This window comes from Mesoplodon densirostris, chromosome 6, assembly GCF_025265405.1.
Source record: "Mesoplodon densirostris isolate mMesDen1 chromosome 6, mMesDen1 primary haplotype, whole genome shotgun sequence".
NCBI lineage: Eukaryota > Metazoa > Chordata > Mammalia > Artiodactyla > Ziphiidae > Mesoplodon > Mesoplodon densirostris.
Window position 1 is genome coordinate 46,339,325 of NC_082666.1, and position 15,067 is coordinate 46,354,391.

The 15,067-nt window shown below is 40.3% G+C and overlaps 1 protein-coding gene across 1 annotated transcript; it reads right to left on the reverse strand.

Annotated features, from left to right (window-relative positions):
- Nucleotides 1-1,308: 1,308 nt before the first annotated feature.
- CHMP5 (charged multivesicular body protein 5) lies at nucleotides 1,309-14,882 on the reverse strand. The gene is made up of 8 exons (XM_060101829.1): nucleotides 14,736-14,882; nucleotides 13,413-13,517; nucleotides 11,735-11,781; nucleotides 9,858-9,951; nucleotides 9,634-9,705; nucleotides 5,986-6,094; nucleotides 4,369-4,481; nucleotides 1,309-2,000 (listed from the first exon to the last, which is right to left on the reverse strand). The coding sequence occupies exons 1-8, from the start codon at nucleotides 14,802-14,804 to the stop codon at nucleotides 1,950-1,952; spliced, it is 660 nt and encodes a 219-aa protein (XP_059957812.1). The 5' UTR covers nucleotides 14,805-14,882; the 3' UTR covers nucleotides 1,309-1,949.
- Between the last annotated feature and the right edge of the window lie 185 nt (nucleotides 14,883-15,067).

Genomic DNA, 15,067 nt, shown 5'->3' on the forward strand with positions numbered 1-15,067 from the left:
TAGAAGAACCATGGAGTACTATCACAAAAGCCAAGGGAAGAGACACTGGTAGAATGATTGTTCCCTGGTATCTAATGTACTTAAGTGGTCTAGCTGGAGCACTAAATATCACCCACTAAAACTGGCAATATATGGGTCACTGATTTAACACTGGCAAGATAAGAAATAAAGCAGGAACGTTGGTTGAGTGTAAAGCTCAGGGTAATGAGCTTAATTTGGATGTTAGATTTTAGGTAGTGGTGGGGCGTTTAATTTGGAATACCCAGAACTGAAAATAAGAGTAAGGAAAGAGGTCTGGGCTAGTAACAGTTATTTTGAGGCATTAGTTCATAGGTAATAGTTAAAATCATGGGTGTGAGTTATCTCAAGGAAAGTACGAAGGGTAAGAAGTCATCCCAGATTGGAACTATAATGGAAGAAATATTAAAAGGGCTGAGTGAGAACTTGTAAGGAAGCCAAGGAAGGTTTCAAGAAGGTAATGAAGAATAGTGTAATGTTTGCTCCACTGGAAGTCTTCTTCAAGAGTGAGGTTAGTGGGGGTGGGAGAGGGTTACATCCGTGTCTCATTCTCACCTATAACTAGACAGTGAAGTTTTGAAGAGAGGAGCTGTGATTGTTCTTGGTATCCCCTGGGTCGGTATAGAGACTCTACAGGGCTGGTGTTCAATAAATGTTTATTGATCTGCTGACACATGAAAGGCTGGTGCATGTGACACTGTGAGGCAGCCAGTGAGGCTGGCAGAAGGGAGGATGGATCATTAAAGACCCTGAAATCTAGCAGGAATTTGGACTTGCTGTAGCAATCCAGGCACTTCCCAAGAAGGGAATAAAGCCCACTTTTTTTTTTTTTTTGCCGAGCTGCGCAGCTTGCAGGACCTTAGTTCCCCGACCAGGGATTGAACCCGAGACCATGGCAGTGAAAGTGCCAAGTGCTAACCACTGGACTGCCAGAGAACTCCCAACCCCTGATTTTTAATTGTTAATAACCCCTCATATGAGACATGGCAGTTAACAAATTACTCAAGACAATCAATTATTCCTCACAAAAGCTTGTGAGGAAAGCATGATTTTACTAGTAAGGAAATTAAAATTTAGAGGTGTGAGTGGGCTACTCAGTAGTTATTAGATGCAGACCCAGGGCCCAAGCCTGGATTGCTCCTTGCTCTTTCCACTATACCACAATGCTGCCAGTTAAATTCGATTTCTGTAGTGGAGTTTTTGGGCTGAGTCGACATTAAAATCATATTAAATTTGGTTTCTGTAGTGGAAGTTTCAGGCTAAGGTAATACTATTAAAATTATATCCTTTTGAAAAATATTTATTGAGTATAAATAAATGTCCTATACATTAAATATCAAGAAATATTCATTATTGATTACAAGTCCACTGTAATACTGAATGAACCACAGAATCAAAATAGCCACCCATGACACAGTAGTGATAATTCCATTCCAGTATTGGACACAGCAATGATTTACTCACAAGACACAACAAAACTCACCAAAAAAAGCCATCACTTTAACCAACCTATAATACCACAAGAGAAAACGGTTTGGGATCATAATATGGACAGTCCCACTAATCTCGTCTTTGTCATCAATTTATTGGGTCAATTTGAGATTGTGGAGATATGCTATCATAGAACTTAAAGATTCCCATTTCCTTGGTTTTATCTCAAAATTATTATTAAGGAATGAAGTTATACATACCTAATGATAATTTTAAGTAAGTTAGTCTTTCACAAGAGAAAAGGAATAAAATTTAGTATGAAGAAAGCTTCCTTCAAGCAATGAGTCTCTTAACGGAAAAAAAGTGAAAGCAATGTAATTAACTTCTCCTCCAAAGAAAGGAAAGAAACCTAAATCTGTTATGGCAAACTTGGAAAGATAAATATTTCCTAGTCCCAGAATATGTGTTTATTTTACATGATGTACTTGAATGATGCAAGTCTACGAAGCAGGGATCTGTGGCAATCCGAATTCATCCACCAAGACTCCATCCTGTGAAAAGGAAGAAATGCTTAGTGCCACTATTTTCCAAATGATAAAAAAAGAAAAAGATTACAAGTGTTTAGTAGTCAAAACTCATTTCTAAGTGTTTAATCAATGAAAACAAAACTCCCACTGATAAGATGAGAACAAGCTGTTTTATAAAAGGTAAAGGGGGAAGTGATAAACCAGGAAAAGAAGTGGAAGGGATCAAAAGGGATGAATCCTTGCAGAGTAAGGGAAGAGTACAGAGAGAAAGAGAAACCTAAGAGTAAACCCAGAAAGGGGAAAAGGGGACTGGGAATGTCCAGGAGTGAAGGAAGAGGAGTGAGTGCTTACCTCCAGATTCCCACTTTCACTCTGATCCCAAAGTGAACCAATACCTTTTGTAGCCTCATCAATCCTTTTATTTATTTAATTATTTTTTAAAATTTATTTATTTATTTAGTTTTGGCTGCATTGGGTCTTTGTTGCTGCACGCGGGCTTTTCTCTAGTTGTGGAGAGCGGGGGCTACTCTTCGTTGTGGTGCGTGGGCTTCTCATTGCAGTGGCTTTTCTTGTTATGGAGCATGGGCTCTAGGCACAGGGGCTTCAGTAGTTGTGGCTCGTGGGCTCCAGAGCTCAGGCTCAGTAGTTGTGGCACACGGGCTTAGTTGTTCCGCGGCATGTGGAACCAGGGCTCGAACCTGTGTCCCCTGAATTGGCAGGCGGATTCCTAACCACTGCACCACCAGGGAAGCCTGCCTCATCAATCCTTGAAGGAGCGGTGCCCTGGGACAGGCAGTCACTTCCATATCACACTTTACTACAAACTTACAGGCAGTGACACCACTATCAATTCAGAAACCATACCTCAACAGCACATTTAAGTCAGGAATCTGTGACCTTCTAAAAGTGGAAATAACACACATCTCTCAGGGACCTGTTACTAAGGATTTGAAAAGATGGGCTATGGTAGTGTTAACAAAAATGATTTTAGGTATGCTGAGAAAAAGCAACCTATGTACCTGGTGCCTTGAAATGGTGAGGATGGCCTGTGTAGTACAGAAAGGTAAGACGACCCCAGGCTCAAGTAAGCGGGGGGAGGGGTACGGTAGGGGAACACACACATTCATCAAAACCAGTTATAAGAGGGATTTCCCTGGTGGCGCGGTGGTTAGGACTCCTCACTCCCAATGCAGGGGGCTCGGGTTTGATCCCTGGTCTGGGAACTAGATCCCACATGCGTGCTGCAACTAAGAGTTCGCATGCCACAACTAAGGAGCTGGCGAGCTGCAACTAAAGAGTCCACTTGCTGCAACTAAGACCCAATGCAACCAAATAAATAAATATTAAAAAAAAAATTCAGTTATAAGGGACCTGAGAAATTATCTACTTTCCCACCTTTTTGTTCCCCACATTGCACAGGTAGGAAAACCATGAGGTTCAGAGAGAAGATACGAACTTCTAATTTGCTCAAAGTCACACAGTGAATAAAGGCAGAGCTGAGACTGGCTCCCACTCTAGGATTCTGTCAACTATTATGTGCACCTCAATGTGCACGTTGGGAGTAGGTAAACATCAGGACTGTAAACGGCCAGTGGCAATAGAAAAAATGACATGTGATACCAGAAACTCAGATGAGGTAAACAGGATTTTATCAGCAGCAAAATTTTATCTATTTATAATGACAAGCATGTAGATTTGAACAGGGCTTTAAGTTCGCAAAGTCCTTTTACATACATGATCTAATTTGATCTACACAGCAATTACGTGAGATTATTACAGTTACCTGCATTTTATAGATGCAAGGAACAGAGAAGTTCAAAACAGCTAAGTGATTTGCCAAGGTCTCACAGTTAGTGGTGTCAATCTCAGGCTTACACCCATGTATCCTGATTCTTTTTCCTTGTTGAAGTAGAATCTTTCTACATTAAGTTTTATACTTAAATTATGAATCCCTAGTTCAAAAAAAAATCCACCCTATTATTGATCATCGTGTCTGGAGTGGACCTTTATTTTATACTGCCACCCCGCATGGTTCATGCATATGTTGCTGCTGCTTTCCCAGGAAATGTCTAAAACCCAATAGCACCCAGTCCAAGCTCACAAAAGTGATTATGTATACTATACAAATTGTCATTGAATAAAACCATCCCTGGAACTCAGTGACACTATTTATGTAGCCTATCCACAATCCAATGTGGGAAAACTGGGCTTTCAAGGGTTCCCAAAATAATGACAGTCTTTCCTTGTTCTTACTTAAGAATACCTTTTAGATTCCCAGACCATTCTGCATAGAAAATAAAACAGAAAAAGATTTCACCTTATTCTTACTTAAGAATACCTTTTAGATTCTCAGACCATTCTGCATAGAAAAGAAAAAAGAAAAAGATTTCACCTTATTCTTTGTGTCAGTGGGAACACCTTCTGGAATTGCAGGTGCAGCTGCTGCTTCATCCAAATAAGAACTGTCTTCATCAGCCAGAAGCTCATCGCCCAGTGCATCCAACTCTGAGATTGAAATAGTCAATATTTCAAAAAAATATAAGCAAGAAAATTGGCAGCTAATGTTAAGAAAGTTGCCCAAATTATTTGCAATAAGATGAAAACTTAGAAACAAAGAGAAGGTGATTATTAATTTCTATTTTCAAAATAAAAGATGGCCATTGTAAGAAATTTTCAGGGGAACTGGTGTGGTAAAAATCCATGAAACACAAAAATAAAACAAACAAACAAACAAAACCATTCCCCACAGGTTTATAAGGCCCAGTCTTCATGAGTCTTCTACAGTTATCGGTTGGCCAATTCAAATTAGAAAATCCTGATGATAACAAATGTAAAAAATCCTCTCCCATTTATTGATGAACTTGAAAGCAGGCAGTGAAAGGAGGCATGAGATTGTTGTATAGTGAGTGACCACTGCATGAGATCAGGCTTTAAAAATAAGTCTATGGCAAAGTGAGTTGGAAGTGACCAGGGGAAATGGCAACAGCAGGTAGAGACTCATCAGAGGAAACTTAAGATGAGAAATAAGAAATAAACGGGGGAAAAAAGGTTCTAGGCAAAACAGAACATGCAGAGAAAGAAGTAGTAGTAATGGGACAGGGGAATCACACAACAGAAAACCCAGTGTGGGGTGGTCTTGCCATCTACCTAGTTGCTCATGCTAGAAATTGACAAACACCTCTGACACCTCCCTCTCTCTCCACACCCAATCAATCATTAGGTCTTGTCCATTCAACCTCCTAAAATTTCTTCAATATGTCCACTTATCTCTGTTTTTGCTACCACCACCATAGTCTCAGCCACCACAATTTCTTAAATGGACTACAGGAATAGTTTCTAAACAACTCTCTGCGAGGCCACTTAACAACCCCTTCCATTTTGTCTTGCTACCCTCTGCTCATCCTTCAGGTGCAATGCCTGTCACTGACTCCCAAATAGGTTAGATTCACTGGCTATGTGCTCCTATGGTACCCCATACTTCTCCTTCCCAACAGTTTGTGCTCTTATAATTAATGAATTACTTGAAACAAGCAGTTTCTTACCCCTGCTAGAGGAGAAGCTTCATAAATGCAGGGATTGCATTTGTTTTCTTCAAGGCTGAATCCCCAGCATCTAATACAGTGCCTGGCATATAGTAGATGCACACTAAGTATTTGCCAACTACTGTTTCTTGATCTGCTTCGCTGTTCTGAGGGAGAGGACTCCAGCAGGAAAATAAAGAGAAAAAAAATCAAAAGGAAAATGGCAGGGAATGGCAGTGTTTGGATACCAAGCACCAGGTCAGCAGAGGCCTTTGTCTAGACATTCCTTCAGAGCTTGTCCATCCCAGAGTTGGTGGGGTATGCAAATCTGATATGGCTGCCTCTCAAGCTCTTTGCCCAGAGACTATACCATAAACTCTCAGGGAACTGTTGCAGAAATTTTCTCTAACATTTGGGAGAAAAGGTCCCAGGCAGTCGCTCCTCTCAGATGCTAAAGCTACATATACAGTGCTTTTCCTATAACTTACCTGCTTCTAGGTCATCTTCATCTAATTCTGGGGTGCCATAACTACGACTCAGTGCTTCTTGGATTTCATTTGCATCTTCCATCATATCCTCTAGCTGGTCTTGTAGATCCTACAAAAACATATGACAGGATTTTTATTCATTTCTTACCATTTTTCTCTAACTACCCCCTGTCCCTATTCTCTCCCCTGAATCTCAGAAATGAGCAATGGCCCACATAATCTTATTTTGGGTGGTAAAATGTAAACTTAAAAATAAAGAATAGAATTGGTAATCTTGCATTTGAATTTAAGGTGCTTCACAGAAATCCAAACTTCTATTGCAAGAATAGATGCCCAGTCAGCTCTCTCATTACAGAAAGTTTGCTTGAAACATCAAATCAAGCAATATTTACACTATCAAAATTTTTCTAGTTAATAGAGAAAAGAAGGTAATTCAGACAAGCAAATTACTCTTCTTGAGTCAGCCAAAAACTGACTACACTGTACAGGGAAAGGAAGCAGTAGCGGAAACAACTGGGTAGTACAAAAAAGTTGTACTGGGCCCACCCCGGATGGGGAAACAGAAATGTAATCAGGATAGGCTTGATACCTGAGACCAGGCAGGTGAAAAAAATTGATTGAGGGCATAAATCTTCTGGGAATTATCTATTTGTACTTAACTGGGAGACTATTACAAGGCCAGAAAGAATGTAAAACCAATCTGAGAAGTGCTATAGCATAATATAGGGCAGTTAGTATAATGGTTAGAAGAGCAGACTCTGGAGTCAAACATATCCAAGCTAAAATTTGGCCATTACTCAATGAAAAGTAATGTCTCTTAGCCTTTATTTCCTCATCTGTAAAATGGGATTATTAATAGTCATTCTTCATAGGGTTGTTATAAGGATTTATTGCAATAATATATGTCATAATATGTGTCAAACACTAAGCACTTAATACTATATATCTTCTACTGAGTTAAGGATGTGCAAAACAATATGTTTTTCATATACTGAAAATTCCACATAGAGGGGAATGGACTAGTGTTGATAACACAGAGGGTCAAAATCAGCACCACTTATCCTTCAGAATTTCTAGAGCAATGCAAAACATTTAAAAACTTCTTCCTGGCCCCCAGATTAGGTTTGTTTTTCCATATAAAGGGTATAAAATAAAGTGGAGAAAAACATTTTTTTAAAAAGAAAATGCTTTGCTTTTCTGCATTTGCAAGTGCCAAACTATTGTACATATGTAACAGTCTGCTATACAGAGAAGCACTGGCTAAAACAATACTTAAAATAGAGTGAAAATAACATAAACTAGTCAAGTTGAACTTATATTATGCTTTTACATGTCAAGACAAGTCTGCCAAAATCATCTATGGATAGGATTCCTAGCAATAGACTCTAGGATAGACACAGAAAAGAAAAAAATCATCACAAAGAATTAGCAGGTTCAGTTCTGGAAAAACAAAAAAAATCAATACAAAACAAATATAAGCACTACACTTGATGTGCAGAAACTGGGAAACAAAAAAGACAGAAACAGGGGAACATACATACATAGAGGAAAATTTTCTGAATGAGCACTATAAAACAGTGAAAATGTTTTACAAGTAAAGTATTTTAGGAAAACAAATGGAATTCAAAATACCTAGACCAGCCAAAGACACATACCCATACACATCAAAAAAGTTACAACGAAAGGGGCTTTCCACCTGTCATGCAGGCAAATCTATGAGGTGACAGGAGAAGGATAATTAGATGGGGAGAGAGTCAGACAACCATAGGTGAAAGATGAAGAAACATACAAAAAACCAGAAAGATCAAAATTTCTATTTTGTTCATTAAATAGCACTAATTAAAACACAAGGAACCCGAAAAGCAGAAAATAAAATTCAGTTTCATTTTATTTTATTATCAAATAATAATACACAAATAAGACAAGCATACTCAGAACATTTTTCTCAGTGAATCGCCTGGAAGATATCACTAAGCCTAAATTCTTGTAAGTAGAGACTGGTGTGGAGGATTAGAAAGAGGGTGCCGAGAAGTATAAGGAGGGGTGCTGGAAAAGAGCAAGATGGGAGGAATGCCTTCACTTACTAAAGACCAGAACTACCCTACCAGAGATACGTCTGCAGAAGCAGTTAAAATGCTGGGGACATAGTAAATATTCCACCAACAAATAATGCTTCAATTGGGCAGAACTGCTTTATCTCCATGAATGACCTCTAGTTCATTTGTTCATCAATCATTAAATACTTTCTGAGCACCAACTATGGACAGGCATTGTTTGGGGCACTGGGGATACAACAGTGAACAAAACTGAGTCCATGCCCTCTTAGAAAGAGACATTCTACTCCGGGGGTTAGAACTATCACATACGCAGAAAGGAAGCCTTTTCCTCAGGCCAGTCACTACTCCTTCCGCTAACCCTGTCTGCCATCTGTGCTGTTCAACTGAGAGAGGCGAGAGGAGCCAAACTCTTAGGGCTCAGTGCCCCAGCCAAAACATGATCTCAAAAAGAAATGCTAATTTTAAGGACCTAATGACATTATTGTTAAAAATCTAGGGACTTCCATGGTGGGCCAGTGGGTAAGACTCTGTGCTCCCAGTGCAGGGGGCCAGGGTTCGATCCCTGGTCGGGGAACTAGATCCCATCTGCCGCAACTAAGAGTCCGCATGCCGCAACTAAGAGTTTGCATGCACAACTAAGAAGCCCGTATGCAACAACTAAGAAGCCTGCATGCTGCAGTGAAGATCCCGTGTGCCGCAACTAAGACCCAGTGCAGCCAAAAAAAAAAAAAAAAAAACTAAAGAATTGGGGGTAGAGGATCAAGAGGCACAAACTACTATGTATAAAATACATAAGCTACAAGGATATATTGTACAACAAGGAATACAGTCAATATTTTATAATAACTATAAATGGAATATAACCTTTAAAAAAAAAGATGACTCAAGTTCTGGGGATCTAAAGTACAGCATGGTGGCTACATTTAACAATACTTGCAAGTTGCTAGGAAAGTAAACCTTAAATATTCTCACCACAAAAAAATAGTAATTATGTGAGGTTATGAAGGTGTTAACTAACTTTATAGTGGTAACCATTTCACTATATATATATGTATCAAATCATCATGTTGTATACCTTCAACTTACACAATGTTATATGTCAAGTGTATCTCAATAAAACTGGGGGAAAAAATATAAAGAGAATTACTAGAAGAGGGAATCAATTCTACACCAGGAACCGTGCTAAGCACTTTATGTATATGTCCCCATTTTACACTCGGGACAATCCTGGGAGATGAGCAGCAACATCACTACTTTACAATTGAGGCAACTGACTAAAAATCAAGTGAGTTAGAAGTAAAAGAAAACTGGGTGCTTATTCACTGGGTGCTTATTAGGTGCCAGGCATTGTGCGTTTAGATACACCAGCTCATTTATTTCATCCTAACTATAATTGTATGTGGTATTAGGATCCTTAGGTTAACAATGAGGAAAGTGAGACCTTTGGTACCCTTTCCCAAAGTTACTCTATTAGTAAATGGCAGAACCCAAGATTCAATCCCTCTCCTGTGCTCTTCCCATCACATACACAATCATTTTGATTCTTTCAGAAACAAGTGTATATTCTTGGAGAAACAAGTACACATCTCACCTCAATCTGGTCGATTTTCACTTGCTTGTATGCTTTCTTCATCTCCTTTACACCCAGTTTCATAGCATCAACCTAAAAAAAGGAAAGAGAAAACACCATGTCTTAAGAACCCATGTTGGTTAAACTGTCTTTTAAAAACCATAAGAAGAGAGCACAGAGTACAAAAATAAAATAAAATAAAACAAAAATAAAATAAAACCATGGCAAAGGTGTTTTGGGAGTACCGTGGTCTTGGTGTCCTTCAATGACTGGATGGTGTAATTGGCTTGTTCCATGTTAAATGACTGTTGGGCAAGATTGTCCCGCTGCTGCTCATACCTTTTTAGAGTCAATTGAGAAGGATAAATGTGAGCCAGATAGAAATCCTCAGGAAGAAAGTATCTCTAACACAAAATAAGAGAATTTTCTTAAAAACAATAACAACAAACGTTAAAAAATTAAATACACAGAAAAATTGGGAAAAACAATTTAATCAATCTAACACAAACATTATTTGGTGTCCCTCCAGTCTTTTTCCTTTGTATATATTTTAGTTACAACACTATTTTCCACTTAACATTATTATTATTACTGCTGCTTTCTACATTGTTATGAAGTCTTAATACATGTCTTTATAATGTTTTAGATTATTTCCTATGCTAAAGTCCCAGAAATGGAATTCTTGGGGGAAAGGGCAAGACTGTTTTTAAGGCTCTTCATACATATAATGAAACTGTTTTTCCAGTAGACTGAACTCCTTGAGGACAGGTATGTTATTTTATTAATCTCGTATCCACAAATAGGTAATCCATCCAACCTAATATAACGCCTGGCACTCCACGTTTTTTTAAAATAAAGCTTTATATCAACTTATAATACTGCCTCAAAGACTTATATCATTATAGTCCTTATACAATATTTCGAAACCATCTAACCATCCAACCAGAAGAAAAACGGTCAATGATGCAGGCAAATGGTGGTGGAACATTATTACCCCGTTAAAAAGTATAATGTTTGCAAAGAGTATTTAGAAGGACAAAAACACTCATGATATAACATTAAGTGGAAAAGGATAACCTATATACATGCCATTTGTTATTTTCTAAAAAATTATATGCACACATACCATGTATGCACAAGCAGAGAAAGGAACTGTAAGAAATCAGCATTTTAAAGGTGGTTATTTCTGCTAGTAGGAATCTAGGTAGATTTCCTTTTCTTCTACTCATGTTTATGTACTTGCCAAGTTTCTACAATGAATAATATCCTTTTATTTAAAAAAAAAGTTACCTAAAAATTGCAATGCTACCCATTAGAGAGGTAACAGTTTTATCACACTCCCTCACCACTCTAGGCATTATAATTTATTTTTCCAATTCTGTCTAATCTAAAAGGAGTAAGACGGTGTCTGATGTCTTATAAAAAGTTAGTTTATAAATAGGAATAGAGATATCAACAATTTTTCTGGTTCTTTATTAGCTGATTACATCTGACCTCTATAACCCTGCAGAGGGTCTCAACAGCTCACAAGGGTAAGTACCAAAGATACTCTTGGGCTTCTGCTCAAACACTGGGACACAGTCACCTAAAACAAATTAAGGACCGTTAAATCTTCTGATGGGAGGGAACAAATATTCAAGAGTCCCAATTTTACAGACAAACAAATAAAAATTAAAAAGGCACACTCTAATTAAGTAAATGGGAGAATCAAACTCTATAGATCTGGGCAGTCCAATACAGAAGCCACTAGCCACACATGGCTACTTAAATTATTAAAATTAAATAAAATTAAAACTTGAGTTCCTTAGTCACATTAGCTACATTTCAAGTGCTCAATAGCCACGCATGGCTAATAGCAACTGTACTGAAGAGCAGAGATACAAAACACCTCCCATCAAAGCAAAAAGTTCTATTTAAATGGACAGTGCTGCAACAGATGTTGCTGAACATGCAGGGGGAGAAAAACCCAGCTAACTGTATGTGTAAATGAAATTTGCAATTAACTCAAGAATACTTATAAAGTGGTATGAAAACCTAAAGGTATGAAAACCTAAAGGAATGGAAGACCATTTCCCTTTTGGTTAAACCTGCTAAAGGAAAGGAGGTTATGCTTATAACTTACATCCGCTTTTGCTTTAAAACCCGCAAGGCTTTCTGCTTGACCATATTCTAGGGAGAAAAACAGATTTTAATGAAAAGAAGTAGAAAATATACATATGGTAAAAAAAAATCTCCCATATCCTCACATACCTACTTCCTCTCATCTTCAAGGTAGTAGACACAGGGACTCCTGGATTGTTCACTTCCCAAGCAGGCTTTAAGCCCCAGCTTGTCTCAGTCTTGGCATCCCACATCTCAGTGTACTGAAGTACATTTCCTTTTCCTAGTGCATATTATCTCTACTCCCAGCCCCAAGAGGGCCGATTTTGTAGGTGCCTTAGGGAGATTCCCAATTTGGACAGTCTGCTATCCACTCAAACTCAGCATGCCCAAACTCCTCAGCCTGCTCTTACCTTGGAAATGACTAATAATGGCCCCACCAGTCTCTCACCTCCCTAGGTTGAGAACTGTTACACCAACCTCACCTTTCCTCTCTCTACTGTGTCTTCATGCACTGCCATCTTAGATTTTCAGAACTCACTTTTAAATTGATTCCTCTCATGTCATTCTCATTACTACCACCATGGTTTAGGCTTTCATCTCCTCAAGTCGAGGTGGGCTTTCCTGCCTCTGGTCGCTCTCCATTCCATGCTATCTAACTAAGATGGCAGAGAAAATCCTCCTGTCACTTCCATTTCTATACTGTTTCATAAATCATTTTATTTGTCTCCTCCAATGAAGAAGGAAAAGCAGGTATTATTACTTCACAGATGATAATAATACCTAACATTTACTGAATGTGTCTATGTACTAGACAGTGCTATGTAGGTCACATGAATTACCGCATTTAATCTCACACTTTAAAGTAGATATCATCCCCATTTTATAGATGGGCAAACTGAGGTTCAGTGATGCTAAGTAACTTGCTCTAGCTTGAATGTCTAATAAGTTACAGGGATGGGAAAAAAGAAGACAGTTCTACATTCACAGTCCATGCACTTAAATATACAACTCTATGTTTCTACCTAACAGAAGAGGAAAATAAAAAATTAACTGGGGACTTCCCTCGTGGCACAGTGGTTAAGAATCTGCCCGCCAATGCGGGGGACACGGGTTCAAGCCCTGGCCTCGGAAGATCCCACATGCCGCGGAGCAGCTAAGCCCGTGCGCCACAACTGCTGAGCAACCCCCGCTTGCCACAACTAGAGAAAGCCCGCACACAGCAACGAAGACCCAATGCAGCCAAAAAAAAAAAAAAAATTAACTGACTTTATAAAGGTCACAGCTAGTAGGTAGTGATGATATTATTAATAGAACACTGGTACTTTTTTCCCAACATGCCACTGCTTAACCAGTCTATTATACTTACCTAACCTGACTAGCCTGGCAACTCATTATTCCTGAGCAGGCCCAGCTCTCCAGGTAGAATATAGCACTTTCTCAGTAGAATATGCTAATTCCCATGTACATGCTTCTGGACATGTGACCAGCATCTTCTTGCCACCAGGTAAAATCCCAGCCTTCCTCTCATATATGGCTGCAAACTCTCCTCCCTGAAGGATACACTCTCACGTATGTTTTTTTATTAGACTGTGAGCATCTCTTCTGTATCTCTCACCAGCCCTTACCACCAGGCCCTACTTCCACAGGTGCTCAAGTTAGGCTGTCACAGTACCTTCTTCAGGTGCTGCCTACCTTACCTTTGCAGGACCCTCTCTCATCTTCTTGATCTGATCCTTATACTTCACTAGTTCAGCATCCAGCCGAGAAATCTTCTTGTCAATAGATTCTGCCCTGCTGTCCACCTTGAGGGGAAAAACATCAAAGGCAGTAGTAGTTATTGCAATACATTTACATAAAAAGTGTCAGGAGAGGAATGAATATAGAGGAAGAAAGGAAAAATAAAGAAGAGGGACTTCCCTGGTGGCGCAGTGGTTAAGATTCTGCCTGACAATGCAGGGATCACAGGTTCGATCCCTAGTCTGGGAAGATCCCACATGCCACGGAGCAACTAAGCCCGTGCACCACAACTACTGAGCCTGTGCTCTGGAGCCCATGCGCCACAACTACTGAGCCCGCATGCCACAACTGCTGAAGCCCGTGCACCTAGAGCCAGTGCTCTGCAACAAGAGAAGCCACCAAAATGAGAAGCCCGCTCATGGCAATGAAGAGTAGCCCCCGCTCGCTGCAACTAGAGAAAGCCCACGTGCAGCAACTAAGACCCAATGCAGCCAAAAATAAATAAATAAAATTAATTAATTAAAAAAAAGAAGAGCATATGGTGAAAGGTGGAAAACAGTGATTCCTGTTGGTGGTGGGGAGATTCTCAGCCAGAAACACTGGAGAGCTTTCATAAACTATACTCCACCCCCTAAATTCTAATATTCCAGGGTCGCTCTCAAGTGTGCTTGAGCAGAAAAAGAATTTGAGAATCTCTGGGCTTAGTTGAGATTTCCCTAGAATCAGAGGCTTGTCAGGCTGAGGGCTCAAGCAGGAGGTGTGTGAAATGGGTTAGTGCCCAGTGGACCCCGGCTAGGGCTCAGATCTAATAATGCTATTCGCTTGGATAGAAGGTTGTGGCTTAATGTCAGGGGTCAGAATTCTGAATTTTGTGTTACTGAGATCCAGGATTGGGGTACAGATATGTTGAACTAGGGTATCAAGCCAAGGGTCCTGACGTGGGAGAGGGATGAGGGATGGAAGAGGAGTTAGGGGTCAGGCTGGACGAGGTGGGAAGGCTGCGTGGGCCTATGGCTGGTAGGGGTGAGGAGGTAAGGAAACAGCGAGTGGACGCGGCACTGGGCACCAGAAGGGGTGGGGCGCAAGAAGGGCGAGACAGTGATGGGTTAGGGGTCCCTGGTTTGTGGAGTCAGCAATGACGTGGGTAACAGGAAAGAAAGTGGGGTGGAGAGAGCTGAGATGCAATGGGTCCGGTACCCAGGAGTAGGCGCCGAAGCCGGGGGTGGGTGGGGTTGGGGGGTGTCAGGGTCCCTGAGCCTAGTTATGTGTGTCTAAGTGCCCACCGTGCCAATGCAGTCAGTCAAGCTGGGCGGCGGAGCCTTGGGTTTCGCTTTCCCGAAGAATCGGTTCATCTTGAGCAGCCGCGAAGACAACCCAAACACTGGAGCAAAACCAGAAACGGAAGCAGAATCACCTCCGCCTCCGACTTGACTTCCGGCCCTCCATGCGCAAGCGCAATGTGCCTATTGGAGTTTACAGATCCTTTTTCCGGATTTTCAGCTCGGTCTTCCGGGGAAGAACAGCAGGAGGTTGGAGGTGAGAGACCGAGTCAGCAGGGGGCGTGGCCTCGGTGGTGGGAGTGGGCGTGACCTCATAAGCCAGGCGGGGCCTCGGC